This window comes from Hippoglossus stenolepis, chromosome 8 (genome assembly GCF_022539355.2).
Source record: "Hippoglossus stenolepis isolate QCI-W04-F060 chromosome 8, HSTE1.2, whole genome shotgun sequence".
NCBI lineage: Eukaryota > Metazoa > Chordata > Actinopteri > Pleuronectiformes > Pleuronectidae > Hippoglossus > Hippoglossus stenolepis.
In genome coordinates, this window is record NC_061490.1 from 1,858,891 (window position 1) to 1,883,836 (window position 24,946).

General features: G+C 40.7%; 1 protein-coding gene across 9 annotated transcripts in view; it reads right to left on the reverse strand.

Moving 5' to 3' along the window:
- Window positions 1-24,946, reverse strand: part of oxr1a (oxidation resistance 1a) — a 157,115-nt gene that overhangs the window by 14,725 nt on the left and 117,444 nt on the right. For 6 of the 9 annotated variants that reach the window (XM_035164303.2, XM_035164305.2, XM_035164302.2 and 3 more), the window contains 5 exons: window positions 18,650-18,757; window positions 16,437-16,550; window positions 4,458-4,610; window positions 3,535-3,719; window positions 1,414-2,075 (listed from right to left, as the gene is read on the reverse strand). In XM_035164303.2, the coding sequence (XP_035020194.1) occupies window positions 1,414-2,075; window positions 3,535-3,719; window positions 4,458-4,610; window positions 16,437-16,550; window positions 18,650-18,757 (1,222 nt within the window). The remainder of the gene's footprint in view (window positions 1-1,413; window positions 2,076-3,534; window positions 3,720-4,457; window positions 4,611-16,436; window positions 16,551-18,649; window positions 18,758-24,946) is intronic. The other 3 variants (XM_035164307.2, XM_035164310.2, XM_035164306.2) reach the window with 2 other exon arrangements.

Below are 24,946 nucleotides of genomic sequence, written 5' to 3' on the forward strand. Positions count from 1 at the left end.
TGTATTTCATCATTTATTTCATTATTGTTAGAGTTAACAGTACATCACAGGCAACTTCTGCTTTCTGTTCATTTCAGTTCACTAAACATTATCTTGTTTAAGATGAGTAATCCATTACTGCTGAGAGTTATTCAGTTATGATCAGACTGGTTTAAAACTTCATGCTGCTGGCACTTTTTGTATTGAACAGGATGCTGTTGTGCAGCTGGCACTCAAGACAATAATGTAAAATAAAAGACTCAGTGATGGATGAGCTGCCACTTCAAGATGATGTTTGTACTAAAAGCTGATTTTCATACCACAATGAAATGAATGAAAACCAACCAACCTAACCCTAACCCGCCTGGGAAGTAATCAAAAAACGTAAATACTATCCATACCAGTTACCTATTTAAATCACTGGATCACATTAAGTGAAACATGCAAGTTCTGTATATGTACAACTTTTCCTATATAGTGATGAGAATATCTTTTTTATAAACAATGTTTAGCTGGTAGAGCTTTTTGAAGAATATCTGGTAAAAGTGAGAACCTGAAGGACATTATTTAAACATAATGTATTTTAGTGGTAAAAACCAGTGACACTTAATGTATTATACTATCATAATTAAAATATAGACCATGAAAAGTTAAAGTAAATGTATTGATTAAGCTGCTACATGCTCGGAGAAAGTGTGGGAGGTAAGTAAAAGAAAATCCTTTATCAGGGCTTATAGCATTTCCGTGCTTACTTTTTCAATTTAGTGTAATATTTATTTAAAATTTTGGACATAAATTGACATTATATGCTATTTGAAAAGTATAACAAACGTTTGGCATGATCAGTTGACAGGTTAAAACATCTACCAATCCTTTCTTGTTAAACATATCAATAAAGACATGAGAGTTTATTCCGGGCTTTGTGCAATTTAGAGTTTGTCTGAAATCAAAGGATGTGAAATAAATCACAGGTCTCTGAATGTTCTTTCAGAAGATGTTTTCGATGTTGGGTTTAATTGTCACCGTGTCTCCCCTTTGGGCTCGAGGTGTGTTTGTGGCATTTTGGTGTTTGATAGGCTTTAGCTTATCGCCTAGAGGAGAGGCCCAGACCACCAAAGCCACAGATCAAACAACTACATGAAACCCTGTAAAGCCAAGGTAGCCCCAGCAAGCTGATAACACCAGAGAGACTGCCATTTCCCTTCGTCTTTATATTCCAATTACTAGCAGAAAGGCAGAGTGGAAACTGAAAGGTTATCACAAAACTACATGACAGCAGTGATCCTGAAGCAGCTTTCCAATACTTCTCTGAAGAATATAGATGCAGCGTTGCAGCTAAAAGGGAACAGGAGGCCAGCTTCATCAGCTGAAATGTCCTATATGTGCAATTGTAAGAAATATGTTTTCTAACTTTTACTGAGATAGTGCGTTTACCCTCTGCAGAGCTCTGTGTGCCGTCCCTCTGCGTCTCCTCTACATTCTCCCCCTTGCCTTGTTGCATAGTGTCCGTTTTGGAGACGTCTGTCCCCTCGTTGGCATCCCCTTGTGGACTGGCTGAGACGGTGGCCATGTCTGTGGCACCAGGGGGGGCAGAGCTTTGGGACCCCGGGCGAGAGGAGCTGCTGCTGGGACCCTGGGCCTGGCTAGTGGTGCTGCTGGTGGTAGTGGGTGTGCTTGGTGGCTTCTCTACACTGTGCTGCTTAGACCCCATCGGGGACTGGCTAATATTTTCTGTGGCAGTGTCTGGTGGATTGTCCTCTGCTTTTGCCACAGGGTGCTCCTCTGGCTGGCTGACCGAGCCGTGGGTGCTGCCGGTGGCCTGGTAACCAGCGCCAGTGGCATCCACCTGGGTGACGGTTTGCACAGACTCCGTAGAAGCGCCAGAGGACTTTTCCAGGCGGATGTCCTCATTAGACGCCTGCTCCTCCTCCCGGATGGGAGACAGCTCAGACTCGGTGAAGACGTCTTCAGAGATGGAGCCCTCTGTGCTGCGTGGGGCCGTGCTGCCGCTATCATTGGCCCCTGGCTCCCTCAGGCGATGTTCTGGTTCCTTCTGCTGGGAGGGATGTCTCTCAACTGGCAGAGGCTCCAGGTCACTGGAAAGATGAATGAAAGGACATAAGACACATGCAGCTCTTTCAATCACAACTTTTATTTACACAAAGTATTTAGTTTTTTTGCAAAGGAGGACAACATTACTGCTGAGCTGTTTAAAAATGAATTTTCTAACAACATTCCCATTCATATGCAGCCCTTTTATTGCCCTAGGAAAATCTGATGATCTAAGATTAATGTTACAAAATAAAAGTATTTCTACTTCTGCCCACAATTGTGGGCTTCTCTTTTGGGCATCAGCCTTGAAAACTGCTGGTTTGTGAAAACACGCAGAGCTGAAACCGTAGAGGCCATGTGTCGCAAACTGCTGTAAAAACTGAGATACTTAGTTTTCAAATGGGCTTTATAGATCAGATCATATCCCATGGTTTACTTTGAAAATGCTCAATTCTGAATAATGAAAAGTGGGAATGTCCAAATGTAATATGCTGTTTACATGATTGGTATCAAATTCATGTATATTTTGAGGGCGGAGCTTTGACGATATGGACGATGCGAGGAGGTGGGATGTATCTGTTGCATTTTCAAAGTGTACCCTGCTCTTGCTAACTTTTCTAGAATGACCAACCCTAGCTTTGAAAAATTAAGAAATTCTTGTTTTTGAAAAACTGTAATGAAGTCGCATACAAACAGAAGAAACACTTGTATACAACCACAATACTGCGCAGAATTAAATCCTGCAGGCACTTGTTGTTTGGCTGTGTTTAGACAGAGAGAGTGAAGGACAAAGGGAAGAGAGAGGAGACATAGGAGACAAAGACAATGCATCATAGCTGAGGAAACATCTGGGCCTGGCACAAATAACAGTGATTTGCCAGCACAATAACTGCTCCATGGGCAACACTCCAACCAGCTAAATACAGCTCTGCCTAGACCCTGCTACCAGCACAAGACACAGAAATCAATAACTGGTTTTCTAATGATACACCATATTTGTACTTGCATAAATTTGGCTTCAACAACATTAAAACAATCACTGTAAAAACAAACAAACAACTCAGACAAATCTGTGGGAGGAAATTAATCCTCTGAAGTGGCTGCTTCCTACTGCAGAAAGAAGTGAGTGCTCAGAATGTAGGAGGGTGAACGCATACTTCATTAACCCCAGTGTAATTGCTGTTTCTTTTTTAATTTGGTATGAAGGAAGGAAAAGTATGAAAATGGTGGTTGGTCGCTGATGGAATCTGATCATGGATGCAGCAGAGAATTACATCCATTCCAACAAGGTTGCTGCATTTCTGTGAGGTCAAGACTGCTAGAGACACACATGCAGTTGTCTATGTCAACGATAAGAGTAAGAATCTATGTAAATTGGGGACAGAGATTAGTGTTGGCTTTTATAACTGCATATACAGTTGTTAAAATAATTACACATGTATATTCCATACAGAAGTCTTCATCTAACACCACAGTACTTGCACTATCTATGCTTTCTCTTACTCAGGGACAGCCTCTCTGATCTTCGGGTCGGTGATCTCCTTGTAGATGGCAGCAGACTGTACTTCCTCCAGAGGACACATGATGCCATACTCCTCACACCCGTGGGCCTGAACCAAGGGGTCCATCCGGTGAGGGTCGAACATGATGTTGTTGGGTGTCACCAGCAGCACCCCGCTCACCGCACCCTGACAACAACAACACAGGACACGAGAGAAATGGGTTGGAGACACAAAGAACCATCAGTATATGCATAAATAAATGAAATGAAAAGAATAACAACTTAGCATCCTTATCTACCACAAATGATAATCAAAAGCACCTCTGTCACATAAACAGCTGGGGGCCAAATCCATTTGAGACCACAAATGTCCTAAATCAAGTAGAAGTTATTGACTGGCAGCACTGACCACTTCAGTGCTTTCATTTGGTACCTGGGAGTGAATCAACAGCGGTTCAATACCACGGCTCTGTGTGTGTGTGTGTTTGTGCACATATCTTTCTATGGTTTTGTGGACATATTTTGGTTTGAAACCTTCTTTGTGAGGACTCACTGATATGTCCTCTGTGTGCTGTTGGAGGATTAACAGTTGGATTTAGGGTAGAAGTAGGTTTAGATAAGAGTTAAACATAAGGTTGGGATTCAGCATGTATTTGTGATGGTTAGCGTAAGGGGCTAGAGAATACATTAGGTCAGTCTGTGCTTCAACCGTACGTCCTGGCAGCTGGGTGCCTTCCTGCCTGATCTCAATCAAATCTAAATAAAAACTACAGCAGACTCTGTCAACAAACTTTTTTCAAAGGTTTACTCAAATGTTGTGATAATACATGAGGGCCACTTGCAACTTTGATTGCAGCAGTAAGTTGTGTTGAACTGGTCAGTCAGTAACATGAAAAAGAGGGTACATCAGGGCACCGTATCTTACCTTCCCATCAGTGATGTACTTGCAGTTGATCTTGAGGAACTTCTCTGTGAGGGCCTCTTCCTCCTCGGAGGTGGACGACACCACCCTGGACTTACGCAGGGCAGAGAACACTGGCGGGTGACCGCCTTCTGGTTTAGGGGGGCCATCAGAGTCCTGGATGTGGAGAGGGAGTGGATGTAGAAATTGTTGTATTTAGGAGAGAAACAGAACATTTTTGTTAGCATGCATTCATATTGGACTACTGTAGTAGTAATATTTATATTTAATGAAGAAAATGTCTGAGTGCAGCTTCAGAGTTCTGTGAACCGGGTGAAGCAGCCAGTCTTTACTTTTTACAGTCTCAGAAAGAAGGCTGAAACCAGCATTACCACAGGCCAAGCAAACAGCCCATTCCAAACAGGTATGTTAGGAACAGCCACTGCATTAGTGACATATAACAAGGTGTGCATTTTATGGTCAGGAGTTAAAGGAAGTAATGTAGAGAATCCTTAAAGACAAAATATGTAAAAACTGTGTTCCGCTTTGTTCTGGTGCCTGCAAATAAACATGTACACAACTCCGTGATGTGTAGCTCTCTGAGCAACATTCAACCAAACAGACTAAATAATAAGCACTGTTGAACAGGCATAGCTTGGTTCACTTGGTGAAACAGAGTGCAACTAATTTGTGTCTCATTTCATCAAACTTAATGTGCGTGAGCCTCTAAATGTATTATCTATAAATAAACAGATATTTTCTGCACAGCGGGACAATCAGGTTAAAAGGAAGCCGATGATGAGCCAAATGAATACGCCTCCTGTGTGAGCCTCACTGTGGTAATTAGGTGAAAAAACATTCATGTGAGAGCAAAGCTTGAATTCTTTTTTTTTTTTTGCATAACCTTATAGTTAGTTTGAGTCTATTTCAGAATATCAAGTCCTTGAGTCAACGGAGGATTTTACAATTGAAATGTTTTAAATGGAAGGTTAAGACGGGGCACAGTTTTAAAGAAACCAGACACATTCGCAAAATTTGTAAAAAAGGGTTCTCAAATTTAGAGGCCTGGTTTTTGTCAATAATTAAGTGTACATTATTAATAGTTACATTATTTAATGCAATGTATTGTGTATAATATAAAAAAATAGCTCAGAATAATTTACATCCATGAACAGACAATGGGCCCCTGGACACAGATGTTGTTTTGCTTCTGTGCAATGTCGACCATTCAATAACAAACACATGATCTTAACAAACCAACTACCTATGACCCTCTGAGCAGATCAAATCAAAGCCATGACTGTAATGATAACTGGCAGAAATGTTAAACAATGTTATTAAGAAGAATTCATAGATATTTATATTTAGATATTAGGCTGACTACAAATTCAAATATTTTCCACCTGTTTTTCTGCTAGATGCTGCACAACCAAGAGGGAATTTAAATTTAAATTGACAAATGCACTTTAAAGCAATTTTGTAGCCGCTTCCTCGTCATTACTGTGGTAACTATCGTGGTAAATGCAATCTGCCACAGACGGTGTGTTTGCTGGGCTTGAAACATGAGGTGTGGTGGGTTTGGCGTTGTTTTCCAGCAGCCTGTTGCCATGCGATGTCTGAGTCACAGAGAGGTAGAGAGGGAGAGAGGGGAGACATTTCGGTAGACAGCGCTGACTGTTGGTTCGATTGACTGGACAACGCAGGATGGACTGTCTGTGACACTGACTGACTGCTGGAGGAGATAGCTGTTGGGAATAAATGAGGGATAGTAGAAAGAGGGATGAGAAAAACCATAAGGGAGTAGCAGCAGAAGCAACAAAAAAAAAAAAGGCTTGTGCTGTGCTTTGGAAATAAAAAGAAAGAGATAAAGAGAGCTGAAGGCAATGAAAGAGTGTGACTGGTGTAAGGACATAGAACAAAAGGGAAAAGGAGGACAGAGAGGAGAGTGTGGGAGTTATCATAGAGGGGGATTTTGAGTGGGAGGGGAGGGCATTAAGAGCCAATAGAGAAGTGAAGAGCAGTGAAGAGCTACAGTAGCGGTGACAAGCTCGGAGAAGAGCGCCTGAGCCCATAACAACTGTCTGCTGTCCTCCTGACACCCATCCCTACACCTCCCCCTCTCTCCGTCTCCCAGCAGAGTCGACAAACAGCCTGCAGCTACTGACCCACACCGACACAAGCAGCCCAGACACTGGCAGGCGGGGAAGGCTGAGGGGGCTGGCCAATCTGTTACAGCCAAAACAAGCCTCTCCGTGAGAGGAGAGGAGAAAGGGATCTAAAAATGTTAAACTGAGATAAGGAGGTGAGGGACTGGGGCAGAAAATTAAGTTTCAAGAGTGACAAAAAAAGCATATTTTCTGATCTGTGAGAGCATCTGCTGCTGATGAATTTAAGATCAGAGGCCCAGCTGTTGAAGATGAGGGCTGTGTGTAGGAGTTTAACCAGGTCGTCATCCACTTAAACTGAACAAACCTCACCCACACAACTGCACTTCAATACGCTACTTCCCAGCAAGCCACTTCCCAGTGACTCATTCAAGATGGCATTCCTGCTCGAAGGGTAAATATGAGAAGAGGCGCAGTGTATTACACCCACAAAATAAAGTGTAACGCTTTTAGTGATCATGGATATAGTAATCAACCATATGGATCAAAAAGCTTGGGACAGAATTGTTCCGATACTAATTATTTTTAAATAATTCTGTTATAGTGATCAGGTCCGCTTACAGTGTTCATTTGGGGTCTTTTAATACATGTTTGGACTTTTAAAAAAGTTATGTTTTACAGTTTTGTCAGTAATTTATTGCTCCTCTCTGTGTCTCTATCATTCACACGATGCACAGCCAAACGAGTTGAGCCCAACCGAGTGCGCCCTGCCATGTCCTCCGGCTCTCCCTACATTGTCTAACTTTACAAATTCTGTTGTTTTTACCCAGTCTGGGTTTACACGTGTCCGAGGACACTGTTTGTGTGTGTGAGTGTGTTTGTTTGTTTGTGTGGGAGAGAGAAAGAGAGCAAGCAGGACATGCTGATGAATGTGAGCGCAGCTATGATGAAAGATTTTACTCATTGAAGAAAGGCATAGATCATTATGTGATGATCAGTGTTGATATTTTGACGTCATTTAAATCAAATCAACGTTTAAACGGTCAGAGACGTCAGCTGAATCTGTGTGTGTGAGAGAGAGACTTCTGTGCAAGTGTACAATGTTACCTTTCCCTCAAGCTCCGCGACTATCATACAGAAGCTATAGTAATCAACCGCTTATAGTGATACTTTTGGCCCGGGACAAACAAAATATTTAATATGGTACTTTTAAAACGTTATTTAAAAGGTGTAGGTCCTGCCTGTTAGTAAGGCCTTTTCACAGAGAAAATTTGACATAATCCTTGTTGCATGTGGGTACCACAATTGTTTAAAGAACTGTTTTAAACAAAATGGCTATGTTTGATTTAAATCATAATTATTAAGACAGTGATTTTGAATAACAGACTTAGTGTTATGGTCTATTCATTGTGAGACATGTCCCCCATACTTATTGTAATCAAAGTCTCCTGATGAATACGGCTCACTCTTTTTGCCCATGCCCTTCATTCTGAGTAAATGTGTGGGGATGTGTTTCTCCACTTCAAAAAAGTACAGCTTCCAAGCTGAACTGGTCCTCTGGGTTTGTTTTCAAAAGAATGATTATTATAGGATACTTTGACAGTAGGAGCGTGAAAACCCAAACGCCTATTAAATGACATCCAATGTAGTTGACCTAATCTTCAGTTAGATTGATTAAAATCGGAATGAAAAGAACAAATAAAAACAAAAACAAAATGCAAATATCGCAGCTAATAACACGACTTTGAGCAGGAACACACATGCAGCACTGTGTGCATCACCTGGGCTAAAATAAACAGCTTCCAGATGTCATAACACGTCCACCCTCACAGAAATGCACGGGAAACACTGTCTTACGTGCCCTGTCATTAACTATGGAACATTTGAGAAAGGGGTGTTATGTGTAATAACACCATTCACACGTCCCACACAGTTCACATGAGACAGGACTGTGAGGACTGTGAAGACACACTTGCTGTCCATCAGCGCAGAGCTGTTGATCATGAGGCATAAGAAGATGATAGGTAATGATTTCTTCTGGTGTTTTACCGACTGTTGACATGCTCAAAGCTAAAAGAGAACTATGTATTTGTCCTTTATTTCTTGTGTGAGGGATGACAACTGGCTGAAATTAGAGCATATAAAATAAAGAGGAAACCATGGTGAGATAGTTGTTCCGTTGAACTGGCTGCCAATGGTGGCATACTGTGAAAAGATTATTAAAAAAAACATCCAAGAGATTTGTTAAGTGAAGATTTTTGATTTTTGAATGTATTTGTGACATTGATGTCACTTGGTTATGCCTACTCACATATTCTACCATTACTGGCAATAACTCCTTTATTTCAATTGTCCTTGCTGCTTCCTTCAACTCAAAATCAGACAAATTCTTATGTATAGATACTTTAAACATGAACACACCTTTTCATTATGCTAAAACTGTTTCTTCTGATCAATGTTGTAGATATTGTAATTTAGTTGATGTGTTCAGCTACACAAGGCATCTTGCACTTCTGTCCGTCCTGAGAGAGGGATCCCTCACATGTGGTTTTTACGTTTTTTCCCCCTGTTAATAGAATTTTTTGGGGTAGTTTTTCCTTACTCCTGTTGAGGGTTAAGAACAGAGGAGGTCGCACCTTGTTAAGCCCTATGAGACAAATTGTGACTTGTAAATATGGGCTATACAAATCAAATTTTACTGATTGGTTCATCAGTGCTCCAGGCTGTTGTAACAACCGCTGTTAAAGTCTTTGAAGACATAGGAATCATCTGCTGATGCTGAGTCTAAGCAACCGTTGTGACAGCCAGTATACATGCAGTTAACGGATATAGTTTGAGTCTGTGGAAGTTCAAGTGGCAATGGATGATAGTTAAACTGCCCCTAGCATTTCCAAATGGTATAACAGTCAGTGCCACTGTCAAAACATATTATATTACATATTATATTTGACGATATATAAATGGGCTAATCATGATTGGTCCTGGCTGCTACGGCGCTATGCACAGACTCTGGCTAGCCAAGCGTTTGTATTTGGGAAATGGAAGTGGAGATGTATCGTCAATATCTATATAGTCAATGCTGTCAAAGACCAGATCCCAACATGGTCTAATAGAGGTGGGAATCTTTAAAATCATGTTCTGTAAAGTCACAGCGACCTTGACCTTTGACCACTGAAATCTAATGAGTTCATCTTTGAGTCTAACTGAACAATTGCACCAAATTTGAAGACATTCCCTCAAGGTGTTCTTGTTATTAATCCAATAAAAGAGATGGACAGATGGATGGATGACCTGAAAACAATGGTTCTGGCCATTGGCTGTCACTGTCAAAGACACTAAGTTGCATTAGTAAGTCAGCAGGTTCTGTAACTGATAAAGTAGAAATTCAATATCTGAATGACAGTTCTGAACCCTCTTAAGGCCTGGGGCTCTCTCCATAGTCTGACTGCCCATCAGCACTACAGAGGACAATCCCAGTATGGGACTGTGACAAAAACACAGCCTGCGCCTAGCAACATATACTTTATAATGATGAAGTTGAAGCAAACGTGTGTGAATATTGGTTTCCTGGGCTGCTGTTTTCTTTGCACTACTAAAATCCTCTAATATAAGACTAGTGTTTGTCCTGCACTGGCCTCCACAGCATTCACTATTTTCTCAGCTGGTGCTGGAGTGTGGTACTGTGAGGGATGATCCTAAACTTGTCTGTGTCTTTATGTCACCCCCATATTAATCCTTAACTTTAGCCAACTTTTTAAACTGCAATACCACACAGGTAAGGCAGGGTAAGGTAAGGATAGTTAAGGTAAAAGACAGCTGTCCTGGGGATGAAAAAGAACTGAGACAACCTGGCTGCAAAGTGCTATGATGAAGACAGACTTTATTTGACCTCATCTGAGGTGAGCAGCGCTGTCCCTAAGTGACCATACCCCATTCAGACTTGGAAACGGGATCTTTTCAGAGTGTGTGTGTGTGTGTGTGTGTGTGTGTGAGAGAGAGAGAGAGAGAGAGAGAGAGAGAGAGAGAGAGAGAGACATCAAAGGGAGAGAAAGAGCATAGTGCAGCATGGTGGAATAACTATTGCAATGAAATCCAAAGATGAAAGAGCTGCTGTGCTGGACTCAGAGTGTGAGTAAGTGCTGGGGGGGCAGAGCAGATGAGGGAGTGAGGATGAGGACGGTAGTATGGATGAGTATTGAAATGGTCTGTACAGGCCGAGAAGTGCTGAGCTGAGAAAAGTAGAGGGAGGGGAGCTGAGGGAAATATGGCCTGATGTGGCCACCCTGAGGCTCGTCCCTGAGGGTTCTGGGAGGTGCGGTGAGGACAGCATCACTGTAATTTACAGCAGTAAAGCTGACACTAGCGCCGGGGACAGGGGATTTGTGTAACGGTGTAAGGTGGCAGCTGTGGTGGGGCTTCACAAATCAATATCCTTTTACTTTCCAAACAATATTTCTTTCCTCACACACATTTAAATGCAGAGAAGGAACAAAAAGTACAATGCAGCAGTGGTTATATATTATATAAAATATGGCTATAATAAGGTGATGAAGGACAAATATATTGTAAATATGAGGTAATACACAAAAGTTCCCCAAACATTCTGGTACATTTCCTTTAAAATGTATGATGTATTAGTTGTATTTGCTTCTGTGTTCATAATAGAGACTTCAGGGAGGAAGTCTTTAGATGCCACCCAGGTTTGACCTTGACATTGACACATGGTGCCATCGAAAATCAATCCACAGCTCCACCTTGTGGGCATGGTCACGTTCTGCAAGAGGGAGCGCACAATGGTTGTGATTCATCAAACCTCTGAGGCCACAAGTCCTCAAGCACAATCTGTACTGTTGTTTGTATCACCCAAATTTACATCCCAGAACTAGAGCCGATGCACTGATGAGCCACCCATGAGATTCTCACCAAAATCTAATAAGGTTTTGTAGGTTCAACGCTTTAGGAGATAAAACCTGGTCATCTGAGTGAGATCATCACAAATGTGACTATGTGGCACCACATGTATACGTAATAGCAAATGGATCTACTTCCTCCATTGCTTATTTTAGATCAAACCCCAGTGGAAGAAAGGAAGTAAGGAAGAATGGAGAGACCCAAAAGAGGTGCCAAAAGAGGATGAGACATAGGTCACAGTAGTAGCTGTGCCACCATGGTGAGTAAACTTGTGTGTGTGTGAGAGAGAGAGAGAGAGAGAGAGAGAGAGAGCATGTGTGTGTGCGTGTGTCAGTATGAGCACGGGAAAGGTCTGCAAAGGACAAAGAGGACGCGTCTGCCCACACAGATGACCAGAGAGCAACTAGGCCAGTGAACCAGTGGCTGCCAAATAATCCAACGACAGCAAGAACGCCAGCCGGAGAGTCAGCTAGCTATTCATGCATTCACACACACGCATGCACATGTACACGCACACATGCACAGTCAGACAGCCAGCCAATGATCCGTGCCTGCAAGATGTGTTACTTTTTGCTGCCAATACCAGCAGGCCAGCAGGCAGAGCGAGTGCATGAAAACACTTCAGAGCTGCCTTATCTGGCCTTTAGCTCCATCACAGAAACACTGAACAACATAAATGGATGAGGAGGAGAAAAAAAACTTTTACTTTGCTTACTGAGGAATTGGGAGTGTTGTATACCAAGTGCATTGATGGCTAATGTTTTGATAGGAGATTCTCATACACTTTTTAAAATTTATTTGACATTTATTGCAAATTAACAAATGTCCTCCCTGCTTCTGAAACTGGAAATTTAAGGCTAATAATCTATACACATGTATAAATGTTTTATGTTTCACACCTTAAACTATTCCAAAAAGTAAACTCCACTTGAAAAATGTATTTCAACTAATATACGATGTAACTTTTGAAAGAGGAAACAATACATTCTTCTTCTTGCAAATGAAATGCTTGGTTCATTAGAAATAAAATGCAGCATAACGTTTTTTATGAACTCGGGGGTTTTGCTACTACAAATTAAATATAATTTTCATAGTTATGCTTTCATTAGTGTATAATCAAAGTATGATTTTGTTCTTATTGCCTTGGAATGAGGCCTTTATATCTACATCAAAAATAGAATACAACGATGAATCAATTATTATTATTATAATCATAATTTTAAAGATATTTTTGGGCCTTTTACCGTCCTCATCCTGTATTGTCCTGTGGCCTTGTCTTGTAAACGGTAAATAAAATAGCTTCAGTACACAGCTTCATTTCCTGTGTAAAATGTCTAACTACTGGGAGGGAATTTACTCGAGGTGGCGTCAACAACACAGCCGAAGATGATAATTTCTAGCATGTGAGAGACACCTGAGGACGATTTTCTAATGTGAAAAACTGACTGATAAACTGACTGTTCAATGATAACACTCTAAAAAAAAACAGCTAAGAAAATGTCACTACAACACTTGAAACCTTCACTTGAGCATTGGCTGTATGAATTATCAGGTACCCTTCAGCTTGAAAGAATCTGTTTTGCTGTGAGGAACAAACAGAAGGATTTTTAGAGGAACACTCTCTCTGTTTATTATGCATTTTCTAGGGTTCATCCTGTATTGTGTCCTTTTTGTGATGCTTTCTTCAATGGAAAACCCAAGCTTACATCTGCGTGAATGCTAACAGAGCTTCACATAAAATACATTCAACAAATACATAGGATTTAATTCTTTGAGGCAAATTAAAAATAGTAATACCCTCTAATATTTAATGGCTTTGATTATTTGTCAGGCTATTCTAACACCTAACAGGCTTTTTAAACATCTGGTGCTCCGCGAGATCAGACCCTTTTTACATCCAAAACTGAAAGAGAAGCAGCGGAGAGTAGTTCCTCTTTAGAACACTCGTATTCATCAGGGTTATAGTAGCTATTTGCTGCGTGCATTGCTATTACTTTACACCTCCCAGAGCCATTTATCTGGATAATATCCTCATAGAGACGAGTGTGCCGAGCACCAAAATAGGCCTGTAATTAAAAGATGCTGGGATTCTGCAGAAAATAAATAAATAAAAGGAAACAGAGTGAGTTATTAACAGAGTGAGTTATTAAGGTCCTTCCTGTGGTTGAAAAATCAAACAGCACCCAGATGCCGTCTCCTTCTATACAAATATCATGTTACACACAAAAAGAAGAGAGGAGTGACACTAATGTGCAGAGTTGACACGGACACACACTTTCATGCATAGGCAGGCAAACACAAACAAACACACACACACACACACACACACACACACACACACACACACACACACTTGACACATTGGGTGAGGTAATGCTCCCTCCCTTCTGCCTTCCAAGCACACTTCCTCTGCCTGGAATAATTGCTGCCTGGCTGCTTGTTTGGGATAGCGAGCAGACTCCCTTCATTAGTTGCTCTAAATATCAGACACGGCATCACTTTTAAAGGCTTAATTTCTCTGCAGTCACAGCCCCCCTCTCTGATCCTCCCCTGTCGAAAGCCGCTGAATATGCTCCTGTTCTCGCAGGCATGACCTAAATAGATAAGTGGTAAGTGAACGGGGCTCTTTCTTTTGGCAACCGTGGAGAAATTAACGGACTGAGATTAGAGTCGACGAAAAGGGGAGCGCGCTTGTGGTGGTAAGGGTTGTCGAAGCTCAAGTGGAGCAGCAGCAGCAGCAGCAGCAGCAGCCAGGAGAGTGATGGTGAGGGAGAGACAGCAGTATCCATTTTCTCACAAAGGCGGCAAAACAAGACGTCCGTTTCCATGGCGACCAGCAAACAGTCATATTTCTTAAGGGACCACTGCGGTGCTTGATGATCAGCTCATTCAGGTGCTAGAGAAACGCCGCACCTGAGGGAGATGGCTCATACTTGTGCTCTCAGAGCTGTGAGAACAGGATGAGTGTGGACCAGGCTGGAAGTCACGTGAGACACAAACAACATGCAGCCTCCAGCTTGTATCCAATTCTCATGCAACACTAGAGAATCTGGGAGGGACATGTGGGGAACATGTCAAGTCGTGTCATGTCAGTGCAGGAATAAACCCACAACAACAAGATGGCACAGCAATTAAAAGCATATTGCATAGATTTAACTCTAGTAATTACCCTAATTATATGTTATTATCATACAAGTATGCACATTCACTGAATACGTCACTGGAGGTGCTCATAATATATGACCTCATTAACACAATATGTCAATGCCATGTGTCATCATAAACAAACTACAGTAATTTATCCAACCAAAAGTCTTGTCAGCAGCTAATAGCTATTTTTCTATTTAACACCTGCAGTTTCTTCTCTAAATGTTATATCGTAATTTCACATGAGATATGTATGATGTTTTTCGAGACAGTGGACCAGTGAGAACAGTGAAAAACAGAAGCAGGTTTTTGGCAAAGCGATGCTAAATACTTGCTAAAGGAGGTGGGCTTATTGTCTTATTTTGTGCTCTTTTCATTACAATGTTTAAAGGAGAAAATCTTCACATCTAGATGTCCCATTGAAGGATTTTATTTGCCAAAGTGATGTTTCAAGCTCGAACGAGCAGGCGATGCAAAAATAACTATGCGCATAAAAATTATAATAATACCACAATTATAAAAAGAAAATCGAATTATGGCTTGGGGAAAACTTGGAGGCGTAAGGTCACCGTCCTAGATGTAATTTGGATGTGATTTTTATTATTCTTTTTGCTGCTATTTGATTTCTTCTTTGAAAATATCATAAATAAATAAATCCATCCGTTTCCCAAGTTTCTTGTACACTTACTATTTACCCTTCAAGGACCACAATGTAAATAAGTCCTGACATCAGTATGCTGTCAATTTTTCGACTGTATTTGTCTATTGTATTTGCTAACTTCCGCCAACCAGTGCAGTTTTCCGTCTACCTAATTTTTATATAAGGTAAATTTGACCTGATCAATTAATCCAAGTGACAACTGATCAAAAGTTGAAGAAATTCCCTCAAGGCAGTCTTGACATATCACATTCAAGAGGCTAAAACATGTAACGATGTAATGAAATTCAATTTGGGTATTCTTGATATAACACATTCACAGGAAGGTGAGGTAAGGTGCTTGTGTTTTGACATGCTCTATGTGCTTTAGAATTGCCCTTCAGGGACAAATAAAGTTGTTTTGAATTTGAATTGAAAGTCTTTCTGTTTGAATGGACAAAATGAATGAACAGGTTCAGTGTTATTTTGTTGCCAGAGTAATATCATTATGGTGTAGCTACAAGCAAAATGAGCTTACTTGTTTGTTTTTTTTAAATATCGTTAGATGCGAAGATTACAAGAAATCCTGCAAGCTGCTCCCGCTTCATTTCTTCTTCTACTGTTTAATGCTGTCTCAACGAGACCACCCCTGTTATTTTGGTTTGGACTAAAGGGAAAAAGTCAGAAGGTCCTGAATAAACAAGGTAGGTGTGAAGGCCCCTTAATGTCCTTCTCATAATGTCACTGAAACTAAACCTAGATTTCACAGCCTCAGAGGGACCCTGTGTAAAAAACACACACAAACATTGCTTCTAGTTCTGTCCTTGGAAATATAAGGCAGGTTTTACTAGTTTTACACCTCTTTCTGTCTTCTGTGTCCTTGACAGCATGACGCATCACCCTGTATGTGTCATGCTGTATACATAACATTTGAATAAATCCTTTAAATACAGCCTTTGAAATGATAGCACATTTTGTGATTGATGATGTTGTACTGCTTGGCCTTACACGAACAATTAAAATGTTCACCATTCCCTCCTCATTTATTAGTTCAATGATAACATACTGCAGAAGGTTGCTGATGCTACAGCAAAAAATGTCATGTTTCATAGGCATCCACATAACAGCACAACAATTAGGTGACTTTACTTGAACATTATCTGTGTCTGTGAGACTGTGCACCGGAGGCTGTTGTCAACATACCGTCACCTTCTCTAAATCAGCTTCTGAGGAGGTAGGAGACAGGGGACTGATGGGACTGAGGGAAGGGGAGCTTCCGACACTGGAGACGTACTCGGGATCAGGAACGTACAGAACCTGCAAACACAACCCATGTCTGTATTTACACAGGCACTGGCTTTGTGCAAACACACATTGCACGCACAAGGAGAATCTTCACACACACACACACACACACACACACACACACACACACACACACACACACACACACACACACACACACACACACACACACACACACACACACACACACACACACACACACACACACACACAAGGATAAACAGAAGGAAAGTCACAGTCATGATGGCAGGTTAATGTGTTAGAATAAACAGCGATGTGATGAACATGGTATCTGATGGTTTTCATTGAGTTAGAACACAGTAAATCTAGTCAGAGCAACATTACATTTCAATGCTGACACTAAATGCATTTCCATTAACGGCTGAAACTATTTTCATTCAGATTAATCTGTTGATGATTTGCTCAATGAATGACAAGCTGAATGAACGAATGAATGCGCAGCTATTAAGTAAGATTTTACTCATTTAAGAAAAGTATCAATCATGTGTTTCATAGTTTTTTTTTTATGTAGTTCACTTCCTGTTCGATACAACTAATCAATTAATTAGCTGACTGGTTCTATTTCTATATTGATGTGATAATGTGTGTATCTGTGTGATGGATAATTTGAGTTAAAGGGGAAAAAAAGGACGATTACACAAAAACAACCCAACAGATTTCCATGAAAGTTGGTGGAGTATACACATTTTGTCACAGATCCAGATTAGGGTTACAGTTTTTTTTTTCTTAAATTTTCTTTAAAATTGCGAGAAAGGGCATATTTCAACATCTTCACAGTTCTTCCAGGTAAAAATTCATGAAAGAAATTTGCCATATTTAGGGGACTGATGTCTATGAGTGTGAGAAATCTGGTGCAGCTTGATTGAACTGTTGGGCGGGGATATGTGCTTTACTGAGGGCCATTCTAGTTTCATATGCAGAGTGCAGACATGAGAGTGGTGACGATCTTGGAAAGAAAGCATATTTACTGAGATATTGTACTTATAGGTCACAAAGAAAAAAAACCCTGATTCAATTACTTTGAAAGCTGGACTTTTACTTATAAATAGAGTATTTTACATTGTGGTATTTTACATTGTGGTCTGTTACTTAGTAAAGGGTCTGAGTAGTTCTTCCCCAAGTATAGCATAGCTAGCATAATTTCCATAATGGTAGGCTAATCTTTTAAAGGGGACTAGAACGTGTTAATGTCAGTGCAATAAAAACATGGGAGGTATTTAAAAATCATTAAAATGTGAAGTGACATTAACAACTACCTAATAGTAGATTACAATTTTTGGGCTGTACAAGACGTTAGGAGACGAAATATTATATATATATGTATTTTTTATAGCAGCTTAACTTCTGCCTCAGTCATGTAGTGAGAGCAGAGACGATGTTTCAGTGAGGGCTCTCTACACCCTACTGTTTGGACGCAGTTCAACTCAGCATTGTTTGCAGAGAGCCGAGATGAGGGAAGCCAGCGGGTTTGGCGCATGTGGCTCTTCTCAAATTCGTCTGGATTTTATTTCAATGCCAGGAAATAGAGTGACAAAATATCATTTTGGATGTTTGTTACTTTCTCCCAATTAAAAAAAAAACTGGGTTTAGGATTTGGGTGTATTGCTGAAGAAATAAGAAACATGACGCAGAGCTTGAGCCAGGGAAGATGGCTGAGTGTTAAGCGGTCTTAAGATGGGTAGCTTGTGTCATTGTGTTGGAAATAAAGCATCTTTGGAAGGATTTAAGGATCGCACATATTATTATACCTTTTTAGAAACAAAATAGGTTAGTCTAATGGGACAAGCAACACTGTAATTAGCAGGATATCAAGAGGAGATAGAGATCGTAGGGATGTGGTAATTGAGTCAGCAAGTCTCTGAGAAAGGACACACACATGCAGCTTGTCATTTTCCCTAAAAACCTTCTATTAAAAAAAAAAATCATACATTCTAACACTTTGAAAATTAGTAATTGTGGGATCAAGGTAAACCAGTGAGAATGACAGGTGTCTATCGAGCAGTTAGTGGGTTGAAGTAGTTAATGAGGTAGGTCAGTGATGAAGTGATGAAGCTGAATCTATCAGTGAAGGCGTGCACGGCGGCTCACACCTGGCCAGGCACCACTGCTCTGGAGAAAAGCTTGTTCAGCTGAACCAGCTCATTGGGTGTGGTGTCGAACTTGAGCGCAATGCTGTTCAGCGTGTCCCGCGATTCCACCTGGACCACAAAAGAAGAGAGAGGACACAGAAATCACACATCCTGTTTTAGTTCATGGGACTTCTTTCAAGCTGCAAAGGGAAGACGTGAAGAAGTGACACAGAGGACGAGAGTCGGAGAAAAGAAAATCTGAGCTGTGCAATTATCACTTGAAAGGTTTCACTGTGGCTTGTTTTTTTGCATGTTGGATTTGGGGTGTTACGCAAATTGAAGGTGTCAGCTGTTGACTGGAAATACGTAGATTCTCATGGAATGTGATGTTGCTGGCAGAAATATGAAGAGACATGGATGTCACTAGCAGGCCCTAGAACAATGTCTAGGGCCATAGCAATGATTGAAAATCATATTATACATTTTTGTTATTTGATGATCTTTCAATTTATTTTTCATTGATATTATCAGAATCATTTAGTCTAAAGAAATATCACAAAATCATATAAAAGTCCCAGATAATTTCCCCACATTCCAAGCGACCATTTGCTAAATCGCTCCCTCTCTGCACTGAGCAGCAGCAGGTCTGAGAAGCTTTGGATTTCTCTACATGCCGCAGTGATGTACAATGTGCTGTATTCAAATTACACTTTGCATTAGAGGGAGTGCCTTGTCTTCCATCAGTCTTTCCAAAACCAAAAACACCTGAGGAAAGGTATCAGGAATGGATCTAACAGTCTGTTTATCTACAATATATAAGCAGCTTACAATCTATTGTAGTAACCAAATGCTACTTCCAAGGCTAAGAGGCAAGCAGCTGCCAGATGCATTGTTCAGAAACTGGTCCTGGATGTTATGACAGTATATTATATTTGCGATAACCTAACCTCTGTTTGGTATCGCAACATGAGATTGTAGACGTGCAAATTACATGTTCAGTCTGTGGTTTCAGAATGGTAACACACCTAGTAATAACTAAGACCTCTGTTATTCCCCTTTGCGGACAAAACAACTGTAGACTCCACAAATGTATATTTATTTGTATTATACTCCACTTGGGCTCCTCTTAGAGGACGTGTTCCAAACACTATGTAAATCGGAAGAACATCTTACATTGTTGTCGGCTATTGTCTTTGTTTTCCTTTAAACATAAATTGTAGATGAGGGCGTAAAAAAAATCAGCCTACAGCTTCTCTTCCAATCTGGCTTCTACTTTTGTTTTGTTTTTTGCTAGTGGAGTGCATGCACAGTTGTTACCAGTGTCCGCACAGACACAACAAATTGATGGGTACAGGGATGTGAGCCTCATGACAACATTCTCATCTTGCAAACCTTAGTGGATGCTCACATACTCATGGATGCGGCTACGCTGGCTTAACAGTGCACTGTGGTAGAGTGCGAGAAGTTCAGCCTCAGTCTTTCAGTATTCTGTAATTTATTTGACAGTTCTGAGCCCACAGATATTCAGATTAAGATGATACAAAACAGAAAAAGGCAACAAGCCTCACATGTGCAGAGCTGGATCAAGCTTAATCAACACCTTAAGCACCTAATAGCTTAAATTGTAGTTGGTTACTTTTTGTTATTAACAGAGTCATGTAATTCACTCTGAAAGCTCCTAGTCCTGAACTAAAAGGTACAAACAAGCAGTGCTATCATGTTAGCAGAGCTTTCATGCAGATTCCCTGCTCTTGTGGCTACACCCTGTGCTCAGCTGCAGCCGTCTGCAGTGTGACACAGGTGCTTCTGCTTGTCTCCACCAGTTACAGTCTATACAACAGAGATGTGCTCCATGTGTCTGAACTAGTTAAGCATCTAACATGCCTAGTGGGAGATCTACCTTCCAAATAAGGATGATAACCATGTTAGAAAGCGCCTGCGTGTGTGAGAAACATTGTAAACGTGGAAAAAAAATGAGCTCAGGGGAGAGAACCCCTGAGAACCAGACAGGCAGGGCTGACTCTGAGCTGTGTATAATTAGGACAGGATAATGGCACTGTGTGTGTTAGTGCAGCAGTCATGGGACTGCCTGTGGGTGTGTGTGTGTGTGTGTGCGCGCATGTGCAAGCATGTGTGTGTATGTCTTAATTCTGAACATGACAGATTGTTTCTAGGAGAACAGACAGACAAAGTGAGACACACACATAGACATACACACACGCATGCAGGGTCACAGACAGGTAGTTGAATAAAGGGAACCAGCACAGACGAGCTGGAATATTAGTAACTTGTGGGTGAGGCAGACACTAGTGACATGATCTGGATCATGTGTGAAGCTGCAGAAAACACACAGAAACTCAGAAGCTGTTGGCAACATGTGAATATTTTCACAATAAATACATTTAGCTGTGACATGCTCATATCCTCATCATCCCCAGAATCTGTAGCTCAGACAGGCGAGTAAATCTTGTCAATTAGAGCAAATACTCTAAGTGTGTCATTTGGCCAGGGCTGTGTGCAAGAGGAATGTATGATTTGTGGTAAAATGTTGCCACGTTAGGGAATGAGATGGGCTTGACATCTATCTATTAAACACTTTTAATCATGTGCAGTTCACCAGCAACACAGACTGAAAGGCTTTAAGAAGTAAATAAAACATGTTTCATGTCAGTCAAGGGAAAAACAAGGCTTAATATGAGGCAGTGGTGCATTTAACCTCACCAAATCCCTGCAGGAAGCCCTGGGACATGGTGGCTGTGGACTCATTTTACAACAACGCCAGCATAATGTTTGTCCATACTTCTAAAATCTATAATAGAGATTGGTTAGACTCATATTGGTTTAAACACCAGCATCGCCTTCCAAGCAAGACCAAAGAGAGAGGAATAACAAGAACACACCATATTGAGCACAGTGTACTAAAAATAAAGTGACATGGTAAGAAGCTGGCTATGATGGCAGAGATCCAGCAGAAACAGCTGGTAAAAAGACTAATCAGCATGTAAGTGCAGTGACAGTAACACTGCTGTGTCACTTGGTTTGGCTCCAGAGCACAGCTCATTAGCTCTTGGAGCTGAGATGTCTTGTAAAGCTGGTCACTTGCTTGGAGCACCATCCGCCACTGCTAATCTCACAAGTGAGGGAAGGAGTATGTTTGAAGTGTAATATGAAAGTAGTTTTAATTTTGGAAATTGAACTTTGTCTGTGATCCGCAAATTTTAAAGATTTCCTGATCTTCAAAAGCAGCTGACAAAATAGTTGCAGTCATTCTTGCAGATCAACAGTCCTGTCATGTTGGGTTATTTTGCACATTCCTTCCTGTCCCTTTAATGATGTAGGTTGGTCTATTAAGACTAGACATTAAAGGGTTGGACAAAAGCTGGATTGGGAGGTTGCTAAGTGCTATAACCCAGGGCCCTAGATTGTAGGCTACACTGGGGTTGGACTCCATACCCTCTGGGGGAACAAACTAATCAGAGCTGAGGTCGGTCACGCTGCTGGTACACAGTCTCCCTGACTCAGCAATGTGCGCCACTTTGTTTGGCCCACAATGAACAAGGCAGAGTAGGAATGCATTGTGCAGTATGGATTGGATGTGGAGGCCGTGCTGGGCTGAGTGAGGTTGATAGGATACACTAGTTTGACTTGCAGTGAGCAGGTGAGCACTGCAGAGAGGAACAGGGCCGGTGGAGTGTTTCTGGGATACTCTTGGCTAGTAAGTGGTTGTAGATGTCATTGGGTTAAAGTGTAGTAAGAACCAAAGGTGATTTGTTAGATTTTCTTTACCTATTATTAACCACTGACATAATATGATAGTATGTATAATAATTAGAAATACTGTTTCACACACTCACATTCTTGTTCTGCTGCAACTGTCTATTGTAGTTTATTCATTGAGGGAAACGAAACACAATTCAAAATGTGGGTACATCTGCTCGGACAATAAAGCTGGATACAAAGTTGTAGTTGAGGATGCTTCAAATGTGAATGTTGCTGCTAAGAAGCTACATATTCAATAATGTGGATTCCTCACAGGCTTCTTCAACCCAGCAGCACAGAAGATCTATAGCCTACAATCACCAGAGTTTCAAGGTTGACAACAAAGATCCAAACAAATGTGAAATATGGTTACAATCTCCCTTTCTGTTACTGAGTTATGACATTGAATTAATTTGACTTTTGGATATAAAGTAGCAGGACTTTAAGATCTGACTTTTAAGGACTGTAAGACAAGGCAAGACATTTGTCTGAAGTTTTGTCATAACTAGCATATGGATTCATGGGTTATGGCGAAAAAACACGTGTTAAGAGGTCATAGTGAACTTTGACCACCAAATCTACTCAGTTCATCCTCAAGTCCAGCTGAACATTTGTACCAAATTTGAATGGACAACACAAAAACATGATGCCTGAACTGTAAATCCAGAAATCTATTTTTACCTGGTTCACAGACACATCTCCTTGAAGGGTCAAAGTGGAGATACACAATAACGGTAGTTTGTTGAGCTGATTCAATTGTCTGGCTTGATTAAATGTTAACGCGATCATTTTCTAGAAGCAAATCAAATTACAAAGCATCCTTTATATTTCAGAATGTTATTTGATACCTTCAGATTCTCACTGCTTGTTCATCAGCCTACATTTAATTAAATCATTCGATCAAAGTTGAGATAAAGTTAAACGGAGGTTGCACAGCAAAGGCAGTGAGTACACGGACAAACCTCATGAACTCAAACTTGTAAGGTTTAGAAATGTGACATCATATTTCTTAAGCAACAAGAACCACTCTGCAGTCAGGACTACCGCTTTCCTAGAGATTTTTCAGGACAGGTGGCAAAGTGGTGCAGTGGACAGCCGGGGTCTTTCTGTGTGTGGAGTGTGCATGTTCTCCCTGTATCTGTGTGGGTTTTCTCCTGGGACTTCAGAGATTAGGTTCATTTGACCATAGATGTGAACGTGAGTGTGAATGTTTGTCTCTCTCTAGATAATTGATGGGTGGATGGGTGAATGGCTTTTCCAGAGCTCTTCTAGTTTCCATTTTCAGTGTTGATCTAACTTCTCTTACAGACAAGGATCAAACCATACACCAACATGTTTATGTGCAGTCTAAGGCTATAACTTATTTTTAAAATCATCTATTTTATAGTTGCAGTGTCTTCATTAACTCTTATCCACTCAAGTGATTGGAGGTTTCACCATACTGGCCTTAACTGATGATGTTTTCATGTCACTATTTTTACTATAATCTGCTCTTAATGTGTTTTTTTTTATATATTGCCCTGATATAATGCTGTTTAAATATTGTTACTATACTTATTCTTTATAGTATACAAGCATTGCATTGTATTTAGTTTCTTTTGGAAAGCCCTTTGTGCTCTAACCTTGGCAAGTGCCATGCTAATTTAGTTTAGCATTATTATTTATTTATATCCCGAAACCCTACTATACATTATATATACTATTGCAACCTGAACACAAAAACCTAAATATTCAGAACATGACTAGCACAGACAGGAGCCTACAATTTTGCCAACGGACAAATCTTGACTGAACTTTACAAACCTGTAAAGTATTATTCAGAGTTACAGTAGAGTTTACAGGTATTATTAACTGCCATTGACTCTTATCAGTTTTTCACACCATAGTCTAGCCCCTTTACTAGTAATATTAAGTTGTGTTTTTAACTGGGTTAATACAGTGGTTCACAAACTGCGGGGGTGGGCCATAGAAGAGGTGCAAGACAGATTACCAGGGGGGAAATCTGCAGTGAAACTAAAGCCTTTTTCAGCAATGAGCTCCACACATGAACAAGTCAGCAGAATATTTTCAACTCAGACGCATTCAAAACAACACACACATCTACGGAGCATTCAGGTGAGGGTTGGTGTGGTAGGCAGAGGCAGGATGTTACCGTATTCATTCCACTGCAGGGATCAAATGTTTTTGTTTACAACATATCGAAAAGTTGTTGGCTCTCATCATTAAAAAGGTCTCTGACATCTTCATCAGTATCTTCTCCATCTTCTCAGTTTTGCTTGCTTGTTAATGGTAGATAAACATTGTTGGGTGGGGGAATGATAACTTTGGCTTGCTCTGAAGGGGTAAGGAACATGCAAGTAAATGTTCAAACACTAGGCTGAATGTAATCATTTCATCATCATACCATTATCATGTTACCAGGGTTTATTTTACTTGAATGAAACATTGCATTAGCTACACAATGCTACATTGTATTTGGCCTGTGTTTGACTAACATAAAGTTTGTCTCAGTATTGACCCTGGGTTCCCATTCATTATTAACCAACTCTTACAAGGCCC